Consider the following 23,855-nt stretch of genomic DNA (forward strand, 5'->3'; position numbering starts at 1 on the left):
AACATAGACACTGATCTGGGTTGTAAATCTACCCATTAGGAACATAGACACTGATCTGGGTTGTAAATCAACCCAACCCATTAGGAACATAGACACTGATCTGGGTTGTAAATCAACCCATTGGGAACATAGACACTGATCTGGGTTGTAAATCAACCCATTGGGAACATAGACACTGATCTGGGTTGTAAATCAACCCATTGGGAACATAGACACTGATCTGGGTTGTAAATCTACCCATTGGGAACATAGACACTGATATGGGTTGTATACCAACCCATTGGGAACACAGACACTGATCTGGGTTGTAAATCAACCCAACCCATTGGGAACATAGACACTGATCTGGGTTGTAAATCAACCCATTGGGAACATAGACACTGATCTGGGTTGTAAATCAACCCATTGGGAACATAGACACTGATCTGGGTTGTAAATCAACCCATTGGGAACATAGACACTGATCTGGGTTGTAAATCAATCCATTGGGAACATAGACACTGATCTGGGTTGTAAATCAACCCATTGGGAACATAGACACTGATCTGGGTTGTAAATCAACCCATTGGGAACATAGACACTGATCTGGGTTGTAAATCAACCCATTGGGAACATAGACACTGATCTGGGTTGTAAATCAACCCATTGGGAACATAGACACTGATCTGGGTTGTATACCAACCCATTGGGAACATAGACACTGATCTGGGTTGTAAATCAACCCATTGGGAACATAGACACTGATCTGGGTTGTAAATCAACCCATTGGGAACATAGACACTGATCTGGGTTGTAAATCAACCCAACCCATTGGGAACATAGACACTGATATGGGTTGTAAATCAACCCATTGGGAACATAGACACTGATCTGAGTTGTAAATCAACCCATTGGGAACATAGACACTGATATGGGTTGTATACCAACCCATTGGGAACACAGACACTGATCTGGGTTGTAAATCAACCCAACCCATTGGGAACATAGACACTGATCTGGGTTGTAAATCAACCCATTGGGAACATAGACACTGATCTGGGTTGTAAATCAACCCATTGGGAACATAGACACTGATCTGGGTTGTAAATCAACCCAACCCATTGGGAACATAGACACTGATATGGGTTGTAAATCAACCCATTGGGAACATAGACACTGATCTGAGTTGTAAATCTACCCATTGGGAACATAGACACTGATATGGGTTGTATACCAACCCATTGGGAACACAGACACTGATCTGGGTTGTAAATCAACCCAACCCATTGGGAACACAGACACTGATCTGGGTTGTAAATCAACCCATTGGGAACATAGACACTGATCTGGGTTGTAAATCAACCCAACCCATTGGGAACATAGACACTGATCCGGGTTTTATACCAACCCATTGGGAACATAGATACTGATCTGGGTTGTATACCAACCCATTGGGAACACAGACACTGATCCGGGTTGTATACCAACCCATTGGGAACATAGACACTGATCCGGGTTGTAAACCAACTCATTGGGAACATAGACACTGATCTGGGTTGTAAATCAACCCAACCCATTGGGAACACAGACACTGATCTGGGTTGTAAATCTACCCATTGGGAACATAGACACTGATCTGGGTTGTAAATCAACCCATTGGGAACATAGACACTGATCTGGGTTGTAAATCAACCCATTGGGAACATAGACACTGATCTGGGTTGTAAATCAACCCATTGGGAACATAGACACTGATCTGGGTTGTAAATCAACCCATTGGGAACATAGACACTGATCTGGGTTGTAAATCAACCCAACCCATTGGGAACACAGACACTGATCTGGGTTGTAAATCTACCCATTGGGAACACAGACACTGATCTGGGTTGTAAATCAACCCATTGGGAACATAGACACTGATATGGGTTGTAAATCAACCCAACCCATTGGGAACACAGACACTGATCTGGGTTGTAAATCTACCCAACCCATTGGGAACACAGACACTGATATGGGTTGTAAATCAACCCAACCCATTGGGAACACAGACACTGATCTGGGTTGTAAATCTACCCAACCCATTGGGAACACAGACACTGATATGGGTTGTAAATCAACCCAACCCATTGGGAACATAGACACTGATATGGGTTGTAAATCAACCCAACCCATTGGGAACACAGACACTGATCTGGGTTGTAAATCTACCCATTGGGAACACAGACACTGATCTGGGTTGTAAATCAACCCATTGGGAACATAGACACTGATCTGGGTTGTAAATCAACCCAACCCATTGGGAACACAGACACTGATCTGGGTTGTAAATCTACCCATTGGGAACACAGACACTGATCTGGGTTGTAAATCAACCCATTGGGAACATAGACACTGATCTGGGTTGTAAATCAACCCATTGGGAACATAGACACTGATCTGGGTTGTAAATCAACCCAACCCATTGGGAACACAGACACTGATCTGGGTTGTAAATCAACCCAACCCATTGGGAACATAGACACTGATCTGGGTTGTAAATCAACCCAACCCATTGGGAACACAGACACTGATCTGGGTTGTAAATCAACCCAACCCATTGGGAACATAGACACTGATCTGGGTTGTAAATCTACCCATTAGGAACATAGACACTGATCTGGGTTGTAAATCAACCCATTGGGAACATAGACACTGATCTGAGTTGTAAATCAACCCATTGGGAACATAGACACTGATCTGGGTTGTAAATCAACCCACATAGACACTGATCTGGGTTGTAAATCAACCCATTGGGAACATAGACACTGATCTGGGTTGTAAATCTACCCATTGGGAACATAGACACTGATATGGGTTGTATACCAACCCATTGGGAACACAGACACTGATCTGGGTTGTAAATCAACCCAACCCATTGGGAACATAGACACTGATCTGGGTTGTAAATCAACCCATTGGGAACATAGACACTGATCTGGGTTGTAATCAACCCAACCCATTGGGAACACAGACACTGATCTGGGTTGTAAATCAACCCAACCCATTGGGAACATAGACACTGATCTGGGTTGTAAATCAACCCAACCCATTGGGAACATAGACACTGATCTGGGTTGTAAATCAACCCATTGGGAACATAGACACTGATCTGGGTTGTAAATCTACCCATTGGGAACATAGACACTGATCTGGGTTGTAAATCAACCCAACCCATTGGGAACATAGACACTGATCTGGGTTGTAAATCAACCCATTGGGAACACAGACACTGATCTGGGTTGTATACCAACCCACTGGGAACATAGACACTGATCTGGGTTGTAAATCAACCCAACCCATTGGGAATGCAAACATAATTTCCTACTCACTGTATTTTTGTCAGAACAAATTTTTAAAGAAGTGTTTGAAACTACTTTATGAAGTACAGTACTTCACAAACATAGTTTTACAAATCTGCGTGCTCAATTTGTTAATCAAATAAGTTGGCACAGGTTCACCACTATATTATTTGTGTAACATGATCCCATGATTCTTGCCTTCATCAAGTAATGCATTTTGTTTTTATAAAATGGAAACACTTTAATGCAATTAGCTCTAGTTAGTAAACATGTATCTATAGTGTTATTGATTGCCTGGTGTGTTAATGTAATTATGGTGAGAGACTCTGCAGCTTTCCTGCTTGTCTGAACTCCCTTCAAAATAATAGTGTGACCTCAAAGGTCAGGTGACCTTTAGTTCAACTCTTTTAACGGTATTTGCATATCGATCGGCATGTACACCAATCCCAACTAATTACAAGATTGAATTTCAGTCGCTGACTGAAGTGAAAAGGAGAAATTAATCCGATTTTTGATTCCTGAGATGCCTTCTCGGAAATCAGTACAATAACAGCCCCAAGACACTTTGAAGGAAAATTCTATGTCTTATTAAACTAGAAAATGCAAACTTATACTCTTTTCAGTATATGACAAGTTTCCCATGAGGAAGTTGCCTGATTTAATTAACTGAAAAATTTATATTTCAGGTAGATTCAATCTACTGGTGCAGCAGCTGTTAGAGTTACCTGTAATAGAGTTACCTGTACATAGCTACAGCTGTGGTAGAGTTACCTGTACATAGCTACAGCTGTGGTAGAGTTACCAGTACATAGCTACAGCTGTGGTAGAGTTACCTGTACATAGCTACAGCTGTAATAGAGTTATCAGTACATAGCTACAGCTGTGGTAGAGTTACCAGTACAGCTGTTATAGAGTTACCTGTACATAGCTACAGCTGTTATAGAGTTATCAGTACATAGCTACAGCTGTGGTAGAGTTACCAGTACATAGCTACAGCTGTTATAGAGTTATCAGTACATAGCTACAGCTGTTATAGAGTTATCAGTACAGCTGTTATAGAGTTACCTGTACATAGCTACAGCTGTAATAGAGTTGTACTTGTACATAGCTACAGCTGTGGTAGAGTAACCTGTACATAGCTACAGCTGTGGTAGAGTTACCTGTACATAGCTACAGCTGTGATAGAGTTACCTGTACATAGCTACAGCTGTAATAGAGTTATCAGCTTTGTCCCTTGGTATTCTCTGGAATTGTAAATCAGGGAAGTTGTCGTGTTGTTCAGACATCGAGGAAAGTAGCAGTGTTCTATGATTAAGTAACCTATACCATGTATACCCCAAGGTACACACAGACAGGAAGTAGAGTGCCACCATGGTACACACAGACAGGAAGTAGAGCGCCACCATGGCAAATTTTGGAAAGGCCAATTGAATATTTTTGCAAATAGAAATCAAATATGGCTGCCACTGGTGGTCGCAATACTTGTGGTTATCAATGCTCAGGAGCTTGGTATAAAGCTACTATTGAATTTCAAAGAAATGTGTACATGTATGTTTTCATGCAGGGGAAATGATAGACTTCTGGTATTGATTTGAAGGATACTTGGTATCGTTCAATCAACAATGTAAAGACAATTTCACACCATCCCTTTTTATTAAGTAATATTTTATCCATTCCATTATTTACAACCCTAGGGACAGATATTACATAGACAATGTAATTTTCTCTCATGTGGGGTATAGCTGCTGGCAAAGTTGTGCAAAGATGATTATGTTCAATTTTTGAAACCATGAGATATCAGCAATGAATCCCCCGGGAAGGAGTTTTTCTCAGTATTGTGTAGCCTAGATGGAATGAGCTGGAAAATGAGATAACAGAATAGTGGCTTTTTTTTAAAAATGTTATCTAGTACTGGTTACTTAGTGAATGAAGTAAATTATTTATGAAAGACTTGAATTAAATTATGAAGGCCGGAAGGCATAAGCAGTGCACTATAATAGTTGTGTACCCTTGGGATGGGAATAGCACAGTGAAGGCAGTAAGGCATAAACAGTGCACTACTGTAGTTGTGTACCCTTGGGATGGGAATAGCACAGTGAAGGCAGTAAGGCATAAACAGTGCACTATAATAGTTGTGTACCCTTGGGATAGGAATAGCACAGTGAAGGCAGTAAGGCATAAACAGTGCACTACTGTAGTTGTGTACCCTTGGGATGGGAATAGCACAGCACAGCAAACAGTTCAACAATGATTTGTAGTTTGCAAAGAAATGTATAAATAACAAATAAAATATGAACTTGCAAATTTGTTTATTTTGATGCAAAATGGTAAATTAATATACACATGTATATACATGGAAAATTTATGTATAAGTTATGTATAATTTATGTATAAGGTTTTCCAGATATCGTAATGCATAAAATGCATTTATACTGAAAATAAATGTTGGCTTGTAATGCATCGATCCATACAGCTTTGAGAGTTAAGAACCTACATCACTTGTAAATTGCTTATTTCTACCTGACGAATTTGCAGAACATCTCCATTGTACCCAGATAACTTGAAGTACTTTACAAAGTTCATTCTGATTGGTCTGAAAACAAAGGAAACAAGCACATCTGTTGGCATGGCAATTGGTAATGAGTTATAAAGTATGTTTTCCAATCAGTAGCAACCTTGTGATAGCTTCACATTGCCCCATTATACAAGGTGTGGCAAACATTATTATTCATTTTTATACAATGCACGCGCCAAGTTGAACAAGAAATATGGAATATATGGTCTGGTTGTTCTACATCATGACAATACACATCTACGTCAATGGTTCTACTGTATTTGAAATATGAGTCAAAACATTTAAAATTGTCATTATTTCCCTCCAATTTTTCTTTGCTATTGCTGGCACTGGTATAATTATGTTCTTCTCCAATATTTTTCTTAATTCAGCCAGAATCAACTCATATTGATAAAGGCCCCTTAGGTCACTAATATTTTTCTTTATTCAGCCAGAATCAACTCATATTGATAAAGGCCCCTTAGGTCACTAATATTTTTCTTTGCTGAATGAAGAAAAATATTGGGGGATAACATCTGAGTGTTGATCTCTACATCTGTGCATTTTAATTCAAACGATCATAGTCTGTCAAATATGTCTGTTTCAGGCATTTGCAGAAATCTTGTCATGAAGACTGTCTTAGGTAGACTGGGGAGGAAATAATTTTCTGTTTTGGACATTAAGAGTCATTTGGAATCAACAAAAAATTTACAGCATTCACCAAGTAGTATAACTTCCACTTGTTAGCACATGTTTTGTGGGTGCATATATATAGTGTGTTCAATGTACTAGTGGTTGCTTGGTTTTGTGTGGTTTCTAGAATTCCAGTGCTGATATAGCCTTGACACTAAGGGTGAGACAAGTAGCTCAAAACATCTGTTTAAATATTACTTGTTTTTCAAGGATTGAAATAATACCATATTTCGTATACTTTCTAAATAATGGTACAGTGTATGACTAGGCTGTTGTACTCACAAGGTTACAGTGTATGACTAGGCTGTTGTACTCACAAGGTTACTGTGTCTGACCAGGATGTTGTACTCACAAGGTTACTGTGTCTGACCAGGATGTTGTACTCACAAGGTTACTGTGTCTGACCAGGATGTTGTACTCACAAGGTTACTGTGTCTGACCAGGATGTTGTACTCACAAGGTTACTGTGTCTGACCAGGATGTTGTACTCACAAGGTTACTGTGTCTGACTAGGATGTTGTACTCACAAGGTTACTGTGTCTGACCAGGATGTTGTACTCACAAGGTTACTGTGTCTGACCAGGATGTTGTACTCACAAGGTTACAGTGTATGACTAGGATGTTGTACTTACAAGGTTACAGTGTCTGACCAGGATGTTGTACTCACAAGGTTACAGTGTCTGACCAGGATGTTGTACTTACAAGGTTACAGTGTATGACTAGGATGTTGTACTCACAAGGTTACTGTGTCTGACCAGGATGTTGTACTCACAAGGTTACTGTGTCTGACCAGGATGTTGTACTCACAAGGTTACAGTGTATGACTAGGATGTTGTACTCACAAGGTTACTGTGTCTGACCAGGATGTTGTACTCACAAGGTTACTGTGTCTGACCAGGATGTTGTACTCACAAGGTTACAGTTATTCATACATGCAGACTTCAAGAGAATTTGTTCTTAGTTTCATTAATATATATGCAAACTGCATCATCATGCTCATGGCACATGACTTGTCTTTTGTACATTGGTGAAAACTTAAGATGTTGTAAATTGTAATTTATAAGACTAAGTTTATATTGTTGTCTTTCTTATCTGCAGGCTTTGGCTGATAATGATGTCGACTATAGCGTGGACCGTAATATGCTTGATTTCCCACAACATGTGTCACCTGATAAAGACATTAGAGAAGCTAGCACTGAGGCAGATAAGAAGTTATCAGATTTTGACGTTGAAATGAGGTGAGTTTTATCACGTCACTTTCTTCTTATCATTGTTTATGAGCTTCATTTAGAGACATCTGTCTTTATCGTTGCCATGGTTATTACATTAGCCTATTGGTGATAAAAATGCAATAAATGTAAGTCAATGCTAAAATCTTACATCTGCTTTTTATTGTCATTGTATACATGATTATTCTGTTAGTATGTTGATAATAAACATGCAATAATGTACTTTTGTCCTAAAATGTTGTATCTTTTTTTATTGTTGTTGTGTACATGGTTATATTGGTCTTTTGATAATAAAAGGGCAGTAATTGTAAAATCCTGCTAAAGTCTGACATTTTCCTCTATGTCATCATATTTCACGGTTTATTCTAAGTCTGCAATATTCTGTATGTGATTATCTTCTCTTGTGTCATCATTATTTTACAAACAAATAGCAGAGTTAAAATGAAGATTTATTACTTAATTTGTTTGACACATCCCAATTTCAGTGGCAAAATATGACAGGTGCCAATTTATTTTCACCCATCATCTGCACAGTAACTTTGTTATTACATTTTGTAGAAAATGAAAAAGTGTGGCACAAGTTTGATAAATTTTGCCAATGAATATGATATTTTGACCCCGAGACCTGTTAATGTTTATTCTCTATCTGTTAATATTTTTTTCACTTGTGTTTCTTTTAAATTTGCATATTTAAATTTACATATTTAATTTGCATATTTGTTCACTTCAGTTGCTTGATTCATGCATATCAAATGATTTAATTTGCATACTGACCAGTCTCTAAGTTGCCTTGCTTGATTCATGCGTATTAAGCAATTGTAAGCAACTTTGTAAGTTGCATGCATAATTTGTATATTTATGACTTTGTGCTATATTTTTTTCATAACAAAAGTTACAAGAAAGATGTGAATGCTTGGCTAATAGGGATAGTATTAGTAAATTATCGTAGTTCTTTTTGACCCAGTATTGTCACCATTTTACTTATTTCTAAGTTTATAGACACTGGTACAACATAATAGCAATGGAGACTTTAGAGATGCTACTGTTGAAAGTGATGTGAATTGAGTTTATTTTGAGAAAATAGGAAATGAAGAATCTTTAAGAAGGAATTTTTTCAAAATGAAAAAAAACAAAAAACATTTTAAATTTATTACACCCAATGGTTTCATTAAATGGAATTATGATATCTTCAATAAACAACTATTAAATGGCAGTAAATCTATATCTGTACAGAAATGTGGATATTGTATTGGGAGGAACTCATTCCAGACAGGTTTATGTGTGTTGGGAATTTTGATTCATAGTCAGTCAAAAAGTAATCATTTGTATCTGAGCCTACTTTCAAAGAAAAAAATATAAAATAAGTATCCTGTCCAGGCGACAGTACAAACAATATAGATGTGCAGTGATTTGAAAGAAAAAGGTCCCCCCAAGTGCTGTACTTATAATGCTTCCCATGTTCTTATATCCCTTAGGCCATTCATAAATTCTTTACACCTGCACCTCATTTGCATATCACAGATGGCTGCCTTTTTTATTGTAGTGCAACTGTATGATAGCTACACAGTAAAAATGGTCCATTGATCATCATAAAAATGTTCAAACTCTACAGTTTATGGTGTAACAAACATGGATATTACCATTGATGTATTTATTACGTGTGTAGAAGAATAATGAATAATGACTTTCTAAAAGAGATCTCTCATTGAGATGGCATTATTTTTTCAGCAGCCATGCCACTTATATGAAGGCCATTGTCATACATCAGATACTTGCCTTATACACTTAATCTAAAGAGGTGTGTTTGATTTAATGAGATTAAAGCCAAGGAAATGGTCAAAGTGAGTCATTATAGAGGTATAAATTATTACTAGGGATCACCAAGTTGACATGACACACACATGGGTCCCTGATTGCTTGATTATGGATGTCACTGTCGCTAAGTACATACAAACTATGTATTCAGCAATGTTATAGGCCTCAGAAAAGGTTTATGGTTTACCTTGTTCGAGAAATCTCCAATTCAGAAAAAAATCAGAGATCGTCATGCAAATCTATAGGACAGGGTGGAATATGATGTTAAAATTAGCATATTTTAGAATCTTAACTAAAGAAAATTATGAATCCCAAATTTTATCATTTCAAAATATGTCAGAGCAAGGTTTTATATGACATAGTTTGGAAAGATTTGTAGGAAAATTGGTTCCTGACTTGCTACCATAATTATTAAAATAACCATTGGCAAATATATATCCTCTGACATGATCTACATGTGCATAAAATGATGGAACATTTGAAAAACATCACATTTGTGTCTTTACTGTAACAGCCATAGTGCAGTTCACTGGCCCTGTTTGATACAACCACACACAAACCTATAAGAAGTAAATGTACACGTTACACTTCAAGATTCATCAAGCATTTTGTCTAAATGAAATAAAGTAATTAGACATATTGCAACTAGACACAGACACACAGGTGCCAATGTTTGGATGTCTTCATGGTGGCACAGTTGTTCTTTTCATTTAGACACAAACTATCACTATCTAAAAGTGTAGCATGTTAATTGTTTCTGGGTGGTTGGACCAAAACAGAGCTGGTCAACAGTGAACTTGTAATGGGCTGTATGCTGGTATTATTCAAATTATGATTGATTGACACCACAGGTAAAGGTCAACCCAATCTCAATGCAATGTATGTGTTTTCTTTACTGTCTATGTAGTATGCGTCAGGATGTGTATGACAACCTAGTTGCCTTAAAAGCTAAAGTTAATGTCGATGAACTGGAACCAGAAGCTAAACGATACTTGGAGAAATTGATTAAATTGGGCACAAGAAATGGTAAGCTTTAAGGAAATATTCACTGTTTAATACATGTAGTAATGTTTTGCATTTCTGTCTGTTACATGTAATGAGTGAACTGTACATACATACATTCTACACTGCTAAAGTCTAGCAGGCATGTAAACATTACTGTACCAGTGCTGTTGTACATCAATGTCATGGCATAGCAACTACAGCCATGTAACTAGGCTGATTCCACAGTGTTGCTACAATGTTGTAGACATTTGGCTGTGTACATTCTCACTTAGTATTTTATCTTTGAATAAACAAATGATATAAGATGTGTCATTGGAGGATTTCAGGTGTTGCCATTAGGAAGGAGGCCACTGGGTTGCCTCTGTGAGGTGCCTGTAAGGTGCTCAATGTCAAGAGATATGTCTTACAGCAATTGTGTATTACTTATAGTACACAACAGTTTTTCATATTTCATAAAATGTCAGTCAAATGTTTGAAATAACTGAAAGTTGTGAAGAGAAAGCATCAACAATCTGTCATCTCAAAACATAAAACATAAAAAGAGAGAATGATAATTCTTCATCGTCTGTATGTCTAAAATGTCTACTGTGTGTTTTTTAAACTCAGGTCTACATCAACCAAAGGACGTTCAAGACCAAATTAAAACTCTGAAAAAAAGAGAAAGTGACATCAGTATCGACTTCAACAAAAATCTGAATGAAGAAAATACTGTCCTTGACTTTGTGGATGAAGACTTAGGTAGGTAAATACAAGGCTGTGCTTGATGTAAGACATTCTATGATTGGTTAGAATTACTTAACTTGGTATTAAGAGGTTTTTACAGCCAGTTACAAGAGATGTTGTAACATAAATTAACGCAAAACTGAAATTAACAAACAAACATGTAACATAATTAAAATTTGAGAGAGAGTACATGAAAATGTTCCAGTTGATGTTATGTATATACACCCTTTTATTTCCATTGTTTTTAATCACACACAAGCTAGGTTGAAGGTGCTCAAACAAAAATATGGGTTTTATAGCCTGGTCATTCTGTGTCATATGAACAACTCACTTCTCCATCATGATGTGTTCTGTAGTACTCAAAATATGAGGAATATTGGAATAACTAAATATAATCTTTATGATGGTTTACTGTCATGACTGAAAAATAATGATTTTATTTTTGTTTTTAAATAGCTGGTTTACCTGAAGATTTTATCAAGCGTTTAGATAGAGTAAGTAACCATAGATACTGATATCAAGTAACCATAGATACTGATATCAAGTAACCATAGATACTGATATCAAGTAACCATAGATACTGATATCAAGTAACCATAGATATTGATATCAAGTACAAATACATCAATGAATTGTGTTCCTTTTTTATATGAGTTGCAACCTGTGATTGGATAAGTAGGTTTGCCACTGTAAAACAAGTGTGTATAGAATCACAGTCAATCACAGACATGTTTTTGACAGCACTGACTGACAACATAGTCCTCTCCAGTGAATAGCGCCCTCTAACATATCTGAACTTTTGACAGAAGCTTTCACCAAGCGACGTTAAAGAAGGAAAGCAGCTCAAAATAAGAACAGATACCACCATCATGAATATAGCATTAATATTCAAATTTTCAACTTTACTCATATCTGTTAAAATCTTGACTGTTGTAAGGTGCTACCAATATTTTATGCAATACCACTAGCTGGCACATTATGCCCATTATGTACATGACCAAAAGAGGGTATTTGTCATATGTAACACCCACCACTAGAGGGCACTATTCATCTCTCACATGACTAGAAGGATAGCTCTTTTACATATTTTAGACAAATTTTATGGGCATGTTCAGGATAAAAGTAGTTAGCGATCTGGTAGAATGGTGCTGAATCTGTGTCTATGCTCACTCTCATCAGCTATGAGGGTTATCATAGTTACAGTTCAAGCACTGTGTGGACAGGCTAGCTAACAGATTGCTAATGGCTTTTATCCAGAACTCACCCGTTGGTTGCTTGGCAACTGGTACTCTGGCTACTAGAGAGCACAAGTCACCTTGATCTCACTTGTAGCAGATGAAGATATGATACTGTATGTGAAACTGTGCATATCTTCATTCAGAATTCCTTACTTCTTTTTTAAGATAACCTTTCTCTCAGTTGAGTGATTCTGTGTTCTTACTTATATCTGTCATCTCTACAACACAAGTGGACCTATCATAATTGGATTCCTACTAAATCTTATCATGTCTGTATCACTCTGTTAGAACTCATCATCTCACTGTGTGGACCCTTTTAGTTGAGTTATGACCCCATTCAAATCACGACATTTATTAGTGACAAATTCAGATTTAGATTTTAATGTAGTGAAGTTATTATGGATAGTAGACAGCAACTCAGAACTGTCTTTTACAATAATACCAATTGACAAGTTAGAGTGCATTTAATACTGTATTCCATATAAACATTTCAGAATGTACATGAGTGATAACATTTCAACCAATTGAATACACACAACATACTGTTGATAAGCTGAGAGCTCTCGACTGCAGTCAGTCTTGTTCACTCCATGATAGAGGGCGCTATTTATGATCATGTCACAATTTTAGTATTCATGAGTCTACAACAGTTGAATTACACCAGCACATATGTACTTACTTTTAACTCAACCTCATAATTTGCATGTTGCCATGACACTGACTAGTCAATACAAATGACAATACTGATTGAAAATTATTGAAAATTTCTTTTTTGAAATGAAAATCAAAGACACCTCAGTGTTTTTTTATCAATACTTTGATTCAGCACATTTTAAATAGAACCCAATCATAGTTTCTAATACCCATTTATGAAATAATTGTTAAACCGAGACATGCATTTTAATGCCCATAATGTTTGAACTCTAATACTTTTTTCATGTCCCATTCCTAAAATAGTTGAACCCAGACATACAATTTTAATACCCCATTACAAAAAATGGTTGAACCCAGGTATACATTTTGTAATGTCCCCCATTACAAAAAATGGTTGAACCCAGACAAATTACGCTGTGCTGGGGCGTCCTCGCGCATCAGCCAATGGTTTTAGAAAGATCGAACTGTTCAGGACTAAACATATCGTATAGTATTAAAAATAGTTGGACCCATACATACATTCTTTAATGTCCAACATTGACAATCTCTATCTTACTTCATGTCACCATGTACTGTATTTAGGTGGTGGTAAGTATATCACTAGCTAACAGGGTCTATTCCTTTACTCTGTCTTTCTCTGCTTCCACTGGCCTTCAATATACTACACCTTCAGATACCTTTCCCTTGCAAGAAATTCCCCCGTGGATATTTCTGGGACTGCTTTCGAAAATACCAACAGCAAGTAGGTAGTGGTAGTTTTACTTAGTTCTCAACTCTCCACTTTTACTTCATCTCCTACTTGTGGTAGTGTTAGATATAATGTCCTCTCTTAAATATGCTTATGCCTAGTTGTCGAAGGTCAAATGTCAAAGGTCAAAGATCATATGTCAAAATGTTAAGACAACTTCTGAAATATGAAAATGTCAATATACAATTTTATTTAAAATATATCATTTTCTTTGTATCAAAAATTTTTGTGTGGAAACTTTGCAATTTTGTAAAATACGACAGATTTTCCAATTTCACTTTGACAACAATTGTGATCTTTCATTTAATTTGATGTTTGACTGTTTGTTCATTGCCAAGCATAAACATTGTAAGAGGTGTTGTAGTCCCTCCCTTCTATTCATACATCATTTACTGAATGCATGCTTTTTGCATGCCTTTACTAATTCCACAAGTCAAAGTTACCTTTCCAATTTATATCAGCCAGATCCAGAGATATTACAAAACCTTGACTAAGTTTGGAATCAACCAAACCAACATATCATCCTTCATGAAAATAACTCCATCTTGCCATGTCTTTGTTTGTCATGTGATTTACATGTGACTGCAAGTACCAGGATGTAAGACCTTGGGTCAAATGTCAGAATTTTTTTTAATGTGAATGTTCTCAGCCAATTCAAATTTTTGTCACTTATTTTCCAGAATGCTGAAAAGAGATGTAAAGTGTCACTGAAATACCCGGATTATTTCCCAATCATGAGAAAATGCCGTGTTCCAGAAACCAGACAGAAAATGGAACATGCTTTTAATTCTAGGTGAGTTTTAGAAACAAGGAAAGGCATTGAAGTTTTGTAATAAGGAAGTCTGTTGGTTCCATGATGCATTGCATGCTTCCCATAAATATACCATGCATGCTCAGAGGGTTGTACATACAAACAGGGCACAGGTCAAGGTTGAAAGGTCATGTTAATTGTTCAATACAGAATATTCCTAGGTTCCATGATAGAGAATGCCCTTACTTTACAACACAAATATTCTTAACCAGCAGTGTTTATAGTCTGTACAGGTATGCTGTGATGGGGCACTCTTACACATCAGTCGGCCCTCTCAGAGAGGAGGCTGTTGAGGGTGGAACGACACGATGTATCTTACAGTCTACAGTATTTTACCAATGTAACTTTGAGGTGTTTACCTTACAGGTCTCCATCTTGGATTATGAGTAAAATCTAAAAACTTACATTATAATAATTTGTGAATATCAGTTGTGCTTTTATTTTCTTTCTAGGTGTATTGAGGAAAATACCAAGATTTTGGAAGAGCTTGTAGAAATAAGACAGAAGGTATGAATATATTTAGACAACATGTATAGTTTTCATGCCACTACTTGGTAGTTGTTGAAGTGCGCCCTCTATCTAGAATAATGGCTTATTTTTCAGTGTCGGTGTGACGTCTTTTTTGTATCTTCCATATGCAGTTCCTTGTATCACAGTTTCTTATTACAAACACTTAAATTCATGGAATTTATTTTGCAAATTAAACTTTGTCATCTTAATCTGACCCCTATAATATTATGTCCCATTTCAACTTGAAAACAATTCATGTGAAATACATTATAGTAAGTGTGAAAGTATGAAAAACTTGTAGAATCACTGCAAGTAGAAATATACTAACAATCAGAGAATGTCCAAAAGTGTAATCAAGGCCTGTAAAAGATTTCATGGTTATCACTTATACTGAACCCTGCTGTGTTATAGATATCTGAAAAACTTCTTAAGATTCATGAATATTCAGTGTGTATCTAATAAATATTCATGTCTGCTAAGTACCCATAATGTAATGGTGTTACACTGAAAGAACACTAGAGGTGAAAAAGAGTTTCAATTTGGTGTTGCTTGGCAGCTGAGTGAAATATATGTAACATGAAATCATGAAATGACTCTCCAGAACCCAAAGTTTATAAAAAATAATACCTTTATTTCCTGGCATGGCATTCCCCTTTATCTGACTGTGGAAATATTAGCATATTCATTTTTCATCATTTGATGACTTACAGAAAGCGGACCTTCTAGGATACAAAACCCATGCCGATTTTATACTTGAACTTCGTATGGCTAAGAATCCTACTGCAGTTTCAGATTTCCTGAAAGACTTAGCTGAAAGGTTACGACCTCTCCAAAAAGAAGAATTGGATGTCATGCTACAGTATAAGAAGGAAGAGGTATGTGACTACTCCCATCATGCACTGGGCATGTTAGCATATTGTGTGTCATGTGATGTGTTGATAGCCAATAGAATTTGTTCTCTACTAAACATCAACTATGTATAAGAAGGAAGAGGTATGTGACTACTTCCAGCAGTCACTGACCCATCATGCACTGGGCATATTAGCATATTGTGTGTCATGTGATGTGCTGATAGCCAATAGAATTTGTTCTCTACTAAACATCAACTATGTATAAGAAGGAAGAGGTATGTGATTACTCCCAGCAGTCACTGACCCATCATGCACTGGGCATATTAGCATATTGTGTGTCATGTGATGTGCTGATAGCCAATAGAATTTGTTCTCTACTAAACATCAACTATGTGCTATTCTACAAAATTCAATAATCAGTCAGCATGTATTTACTTGTTTTTTTAACGTCTTAGTCTTGAATTTTTATACCATGCTTCCACCAAACCTTTGAAAATTGGATATAAGATATTGATTGTTTGATGTGATTCTATTTTGATTAGAGTGAGCAGTACAACCTAGACAATGATGAAAAGATTAATCTATGGGATATGAGATATTATATGACAATGGTGGAGGAGAGAAAGTATGCTGTAGATCAAAATACATTAAAGGAATATTTTCCTATGGAAGTGGTTACTAAAGGACTTCTAGATATATATCAGGTAAGAAAAGTGACAGACCATACTGTTCGCCGCCCATTTCCCCCCCCCCTCCAATCTAATGCAAGGTGTGCCTGCATGTTAGCCATACTCCCATGTGAAATTTCTAGTGAATTGCATAGATAATGAGACTTTGTCAGCTGACTGGTACATTCAACCCAACATTCTTAAACCACTCCAAAACATCTCTACTGAATTTGCTATTTTGACGATTTTTGTGTGCCTTTTTTCAGGAACTTCTCGGTCTAATATTTAAAGAAATAAAGAATCCACCTGTTTGGGATAAAGAAGTAAAAATGGTATGTCACTTATACACACGTTGCTATTGTTGACTTCAGTTATAATGAAAATTTGATTTTATTTTTGGGTGATTTTCATATTTTTGTTGTTTTTGTGTCATTTTAGCAAGGTGACACTTGTCTATAAACAAGTTTATTAGAAGTATATTATCCTATCATATACCCAGTATTGCTTCCAATCTAATTTAGTTGAGAGCCTATTGAGAGTATTGAACCTATGCAGTAATTTTCTGTATCACACTGTGGCACAATTTGTACAAGTGGTGCACTCATCAATATTTGTTCACTCAGTGATCAACTCACTATCAAGTTATGTGGTTGTGTGATTTAAATGATGTGTTAATGCCAGTTGAATTCTACGTTGCATCACACCACACCACACCACATCACATCACATCACATCACATCACATCACATCACACCACACCACACACCACACCACACCACACCACATCACATCACATCACATCCCATCACATCCCTTCACATCGCATCACATCACACCACATATTCACGTCTTCACTATCACTTGCTAGGTGTTCCCCAAACAACAATATTTGGAAAGGGGAAAAAATGACATTGCATATCTCTTTCATTCTCTTTACAGTTCAGTGTTAATGACCAAGCTACTGGTGAATTCATGGGTCATTTTTACCTAGATCTTTATCCAAGAGAAGGTAAATTTGGTCATGCAGCATGTTTTGGTCTTCAACCCAGCTGTCTTCTTGCTGATGGTAAACGTCAACCTGCAGCTGCAGCTATGGTGGCTAATTTCACCAAGCCAACTGATGAAAAGCCGTCCCTTCTAACTCATGACGAGGTACTTGTTTAATAATACCCAAGTAATACAAAGTAACTGTGTGCAATAATCATTTATTGCATTCATATCAGGTGCAACAATTGTTTCTTGCATTCATATAAGGCGCAACATATATAATCGTACATAGGTATAAATGGACAAAATAAAAATAGTTGGGTGTTCACAATAACTCGACCGATCCTAGTTTAAGTGCACCCTAAACATTTTTTAACATTAACCAAAGTAAAATTTGTACAGATGTGTCATACTTCTATATTTAGTTGTTATGGCAGATGCAGCAAAGCAGTGAATGCAGCAAGTTTTCTTTCACAGTCTGTGAAATTAGAGTGCACCTGGCATGTCCTTCCTTTCTATGTCACAATAAATAAGACAACAGTAATAAGACAGTGTGTAAAATTATTGTATTGACATATTCAAATCTGCTTTATCATCATTGCAGGTAGAAACATTTTTCCATGAATTTGGTCACGTAATGCACCAGATATGTGCCAAAGCCAAGTATCGCCTCTTCAGGTACTCATTTTTGGCAGCTTGCCAAAACTAAATGCTCAAGGGAGACTGGTTGTCTGATTTCAATACTAAGGAGTAGCACAAATGTAGTCTCGCCACTTTGCATAATGTTACTAACAACCAGATGTACCATGCATTGATGACATTTCACTAAGTTGCATAAAATTTGGAAAACTGATCCTCAAAACAAACTTTTTGCAATTTGGATGTTTGCATCAAGATTGTACATTGAAATGTGTTTCCAACAAATATGCCAATTTGTTTATTTATTTCCTGTCATTATGTAATTGTCACTTACTTTAAATTGGCAAGAAATGAAAGAATGAATGAACATGATATGTTCCTTCTGTCATGGCATTTGATTTTGATGGTTGTCAAGTACATCATGTAGAAAGCCCCCCAACAACTAACAGACCTGTTGAAGCAATATAATACTGACAGTTGAATGAAATCATACAACAGACTGTAGTATAATCAGAGGGGGTGTAGATGGCAACCATACTCACTTGAGCATTGTTACAAAGGATTATGATATTGTCGGCGGGTGTTTACTGTTTGGCATATAACATTTTGTTATTTTCACCCCTCATATCAAATCCTCCAACAAAGCTGTGTCTTTGATATTATTTTCATGTAAACAGGCATAAGAAGTCTGCCCAGTTCCACATTTATTTTGAAAATGTAGCTGTGTGATTTACACAAAACAACAACATATATGCAAATGAGATCATTAGCATGTATATTATTGTAATGAGGTGAGGTGAAAGGTCGTGCTAACTGTAAAACCCCAGCCACTTTTCAGACCCCTTTCTGCTTGCACTAGCCATACTGACACACATACATACACCACCCATATAGTTCATTTGATCGTTATTTGTGTTTTTTTAGGTTGAAACTTTCTTTCATGAGTTTGGCCATGTCATGCATGATATTTGTGGCAAAACCAATATGGTGTTTTTCAGGTCAGTTTATAATTTTTTCTGTCGTGTACCGGATTATTGGAAACAACATACCTGATTTTACTTGTTTTGCATATCTGTTGCACATTGCTAGCTACATCCAAATTTTTAGAAAAAAATATGTGTATTTTTTCATAATAAACATTTCATATCGAACCCTCAGAATACTTCACTATTGTTTCCATTGTCATGGCAATGATGACCCTGGGTCATGCAAGTCTTTTCACTATCACAACACTGTTAACTCTTAGAATGCTATACTTGTGTACACACTATCATGGCAATGATGACCCTGGGTCATGCAAGTCTTTCACTATCACAACACTGTTAACTCATAGAATGTCATACTAGTGTACACACTATCAAGGTAGGAGGACCCTGGGCCATGCAAGTCTTTTCACTATCACAACACTGTTAACTCTTAGAATGCTATACTAGTGTACACACTATCAAGACAGTGAGGACCCTGGGCCATGCAAGTCTTTCACTATCACAACACTGTTAACTCTTAGAATGCTATACTAATGTACACACTATCAAGACAGTGAGGACCCTGGGCCATGCAAGTCTTTCACTATCACAACACTGTTAACTCTTAGAATGCTATACTAGTGTACACACTATCAAGGTAGGAGGACCCTGGGCCATGCAAGACTTAACTAACACAACACACTGTAACTTTTAACCATTAGAATACCATTCCAGTGTTTACACTATTGTGATAATTCATACAATTCAGGTATTGGATAGAAGTTACTGTTGTAATGAGTTACTAACTTATACCATGGACAGGTGGGGGGGGGGGGGGTTCCATGGAGGGGGTTTGACTTTCATCACTGAAATTAAATGATATGATTATGCCACCAATTTTGATTGAGCTGAGATGTTAGATAAGGGACATCATTATGTTGTCCAACTACATATGTTCTGAACAATTTGAATGTATGTGTGTTAGAGCCATGTTAAATTCTATTGTGTGGTTGTAATCTTGTTTCCCTACCTTTCTACTATCTAAGACATACTGTACAGATGACTTGTAAACTATCATCACAATCTTCACTCTCCTTTTACAATAACTACTCTTTACAGTGGCACAAGAGTGGAGAGGGACTTTGTTGAAGCTCCCTCACAGATGTTGGAGAATTGGTGCTGGGAGAAAGAACCACTACAACGCATGTCATCACACTACAAGACCAACATTCCATTACCTGATGACATGATTGACACCTTAGTAAAAGCTCGTAATGCTAATGCTGGTATTTTCAATCTCAGGCAAATCTTACTTGGTTCCTTTGACCAATCTATACATACATCAGTCAAGGTAAAATGACATCGTACTTTTGTCAATAAAAATTGAAATGGCACAAGCTGACTTTATAAGAATCTCTAGTCAGGTGAAAAAATGTACATGACAGTTTGATTACCTATAATTCTATTATAATGTTAATGTCAATTCTGGCCTTAAATTTCAGTAGCTTTGTTAGCTTAGTTGAAGTGTTTCATCAACTTTTAGTATTCACATACTAAAATAGGTTATCAGAGGATTCTGAGCTTGTGTTATGTCGTGGGGTATAATATGTTCTGTGACAAACAATTAAAGGTTAGATATACCTTGGTATGTAAATACTTCAAGTAGCAGAAATACTGTGTGATAGCCATTTCTACTGTGCTGCAATGAACCAGCCAGGCCAGGCCAGTGTTAGTTGAACTTTCTTGTTAGTTAGGATAACTTGTCTAACAGAAGTGGAGACTTGCTTGTTCACTAAAGAGCCTATAGTATGTTTTAGCCATTCAGCAGTACTAAGCAGAGCAGTGCTATAGGATTTTGATTGATTGATTGATTGATTGATTGATTGATTGATTGATTGATTGATTGATTGATTGATTGATTGATTGATTGATTGACTGCAATTGTTCCAAAGAGTTGAAGCAGCATAGCTGATGATATTTTATTTGATGATTGCGATATGTTCTTGGAATGTAGTTTGTGATTGGTACACAGAGTTTGTTACACAGAATGAGTTCAGCAAGGTATTTGTCCACAATTCAGTTTATCCACATACACTACTTTTACTATAATTTTATTTCCTAACTTGTAAATGTTGAATTATTGCAGGCAGATACTAAGAGTATATATGCCAAGTTGTCAGATGAAATACTTGGTATTCCTGCCACCCCTGGGACTAACATGTGTGCCTCCTTTGGTCATCTAGCTGACGGCTATGATGCACAGTACTATGGTTACCTTGTAAGTAACTACTACATTTTTTCATTGACCTTATCACTTGATAATATTCCACTATCAGCTATGTGTTCTCAATTTGTGGGAAAGTAGTCAATTATAGCCGAGTAGACTTGTATTTTCTGGGACAAGTACTTCAATCATACTGTATAATAATTTTGTTCCGTTTAGTTCTTGTACTGTAAATTTAGCCTTAGTTTTATTGGAGCCACTTTTCATACAAAAATGCACAAAGTTGATTCACTTTTGTGTAAAGGTTTATTCTTTGAAATCATTTAACTTGTTCATATAAAGAATGTATTTAGAACAACTATCTAGAATAAGACCATTGTACACCAGAGTAGTTGTAAAGTTTAGAGAAATTATCAATAAACATTGAAGAAATTGTTTCCGTTTTAATTTCACTACAGTGGAGTGAAGTGTTTTGCATGGACATGTTCTATTCCCGCTTCAAGAAAGAAGGTATTATGGATCGTAAAGTTGGTATGGATTACAGAAGATATATTTTGGAACCAGGTGGTTCAATGGTAAGTTGTCAGTGAAGGGTGGTGGAGGGGTGGGGTGGGATGGTTGGGTTGAAGGGATGGTATAAAACAATCTGAATTAGAGGCATGCAATTGCAAATCCATGAATGGCAGTTACCCATTACTAGTGCTGTACAAACACCTACACCCTCTTATATATCCCTACCTTGATGTATTACTTAGGCCTAATAAAAAAAATGTGTGGTTCCGTTTACGCTCAATTTTAGAATTTCAATTTATTTTATTTTACTTTTTTTCAGTGTGAGTGTCTAGTTCAGGTTTTCCATTGTTTTCCAAATGGTCTCTCAGTGTTGTTATTTCTTCCTATCAGATGTACAGCCATTACAGATTGGTAGAACTGTTTTAGAGTGTCTTTTTAAGTTGATGGCAGTTTCCGCATCCACTATTTCTCATTAGACTTCACAATTTTTGCGATTTTATTATTTTTTTCTTGAATACGTAAAAAAAGTTTAGGGTCAGCAGTGAAAAGCTAGGTGGGGTTGGGTAACCGGAACCAAACAATTATTTTTAGGCCTTACCAGGCTTTACATTGTGGGCATGTTTAATAGTTAGAAATTGTTATCAGAAAAATGCATTTCATATTTCTATATGTTTACTTTTGCAGGATGCCATTGATATGCTGAAGAATTTCTTGGGCAGAGAACCCTCTCAGGATGCATTCCTACTCAGCAAAGGACTAAGATTAGGGTGATTGTTATACGGAATCACAGACACATGTCCACATAATGATATGGACAGGTTACTATGTACCCTAATTGGTGCAAGCTATATAAAGATACACGGATTGTAGGTTAGCATGTGTGTCTTTCTCAGAGAGATAGGTCTAGTGTTTTTGCTGTGCTTTTCTCTAAATGCTTTTTTTTCAGATAATATTGATTTATATAGATTTCTGTTGATTAACCAAAATATGACCATAACATAAACTTATACTGCTCTTAATATTAACCCGAATCTTGATGCAGTGTGCTTCTCAGAAAATTGTAGAAGAATGAGAAATTCACATAAAAACAACATTGTGTTGTAATTTTCTCTATGATTACAAAGAAATCTGTGACAGATTTCAATGTATGGATACTTGAAATGGATGGATATGAATGTAAAAATAAATAAAATGGATGGATGGTCTGTGTATGTATAAGAAGCACTATTGCTATCATCTGCTTAAAATCATATCATTATAGTTTGTATTTTTCATTTTATTATTTCTATGTGATGGAAACAGTTTGAAAAGTTTAATTTTGTAATTTATGTTATTCAATTTCTATTATTTTGATTCTTGATTAATAAATAATGATACATATATATATATATGACATAATTCTGTTTATTTATTGATGAGTTATTAGCTTTATACACGCAAACCATCACTATTCCTGGAAAAAAGGGAGACATAAATCCAAGCTTTTAATGCAGAAGTTACCTTTCTCTTATTCCTGGTCATCAACTTGCAAGTTAGGTGATGATGTCTCCCCTTTTTAAGAGGTGGACTCTTCCACGGTCAGAAAACAATGGCTTTATACCATAACAATGATCTGTAGGGATTTTTAGAAAACAAATATAGGGTTCATAACACTCAGGAATTATCAGTATCTGCATGTCTATTGTTTTGATGTTTTACTGAATGAATAGAC

The 23,855-nt window shown here is 36.3% G+C and overlaps 1 protein-coding gene across 2 annotated transcripts in view; it reads left to right on the forward strand.

The window, feature by feature from the left end:
- Nucleotides 1-23,544, forward strand: part of LOC144436094 (thimet oligopeptidase-like) — a 46,118-nt gene extending 22,574 nt beyond the window's left edge. Inside the window, exons 2-16 of one of the 2 annotated variants that reach the window (XM_078124778.1) lie at nucleotides 7,663-7,802; nucleotides 10,516-10,634; nucleotides 11,220-11,351; nucleotides 11,793-11,830; nucleotides 14,657-14,769; nucleotides 15,240-15,294; nucleotides 16,008-16,172; nucleotides 16,691-16,852; nucleotides 17,083-17,148; nucleotides 17,756-17,968; nucleotides 19,367-19,440; nucleotides 20,527-20,758; nucleotides 21,554-21,685; nucleotides 22,090-22,206; nucleotides 22,829-23,544. In XM_078124778.1, the coding sequence (XP_077980904.1) occupies nucleotides 7,663-7,802; nucleotides 10,516-10,634; nucleotides 11,220-11,351; nucleotides 11,793-11,830; nucleotides 14,657-14,769; nucleotides 15,240-15,294; nucleotides 16,008-16,172; nucleotides 16,691-16,852; nucleotides 17,083-17,148; nucleotides 17,756-17,968; nucleotides 19,367-19,440; nucleotides 20,527-20,758; nucleotides 21,554-21,685; nucleotides 22,090-22,206; nucleotides 22,829-22,915 (1,845 nt within the window). In that variant the 3' untranslated portion in view covers nucleotides 22,916-23,544. Of the gene's footprint in view, nucleotides 1-7,662; nucleotides 7,803-10,515; nucleotides 10,635-11,219; nucleotides 11,352-11,792; nucleotides 11,831-14,656; nucleotides 14,770-15,239; nucleotides 15,295-16,007; nucleotides 16,173-16,690; nucleotides 16,853-17,082; nucleotides 17,149-17,755; nucleotides 17,969-18,407; nucleotides 18,482-19,366; nucleotides 19,441-20,526; nucleotides 20,759-21,553; nucleotides 21,686-22,089; nucleotides 22,207-22,828 lie in introns of both variants that reach the window. The other variant, XM_078124776.1, reaches the window with a different exon arrangement.
- The last annotated feature ends 311 nt before the right edge of the window (nucleotides 23,545-23,855 follow it).

The sequence above is a fragment of the Glandiceps talaboti genome, chromosome 6 (assembly GCF_964340395.1).
Source record: "Glandiceps talaboti chromosome 6, keGlaTala1.1, whole genome shotgun sequence".
Lineage (NCBI taxonomy): Eukaryota > Metazoa > Hemichordata > Enteropneusta > Spengelidae > Glandiceps > Glandiceps talaboti.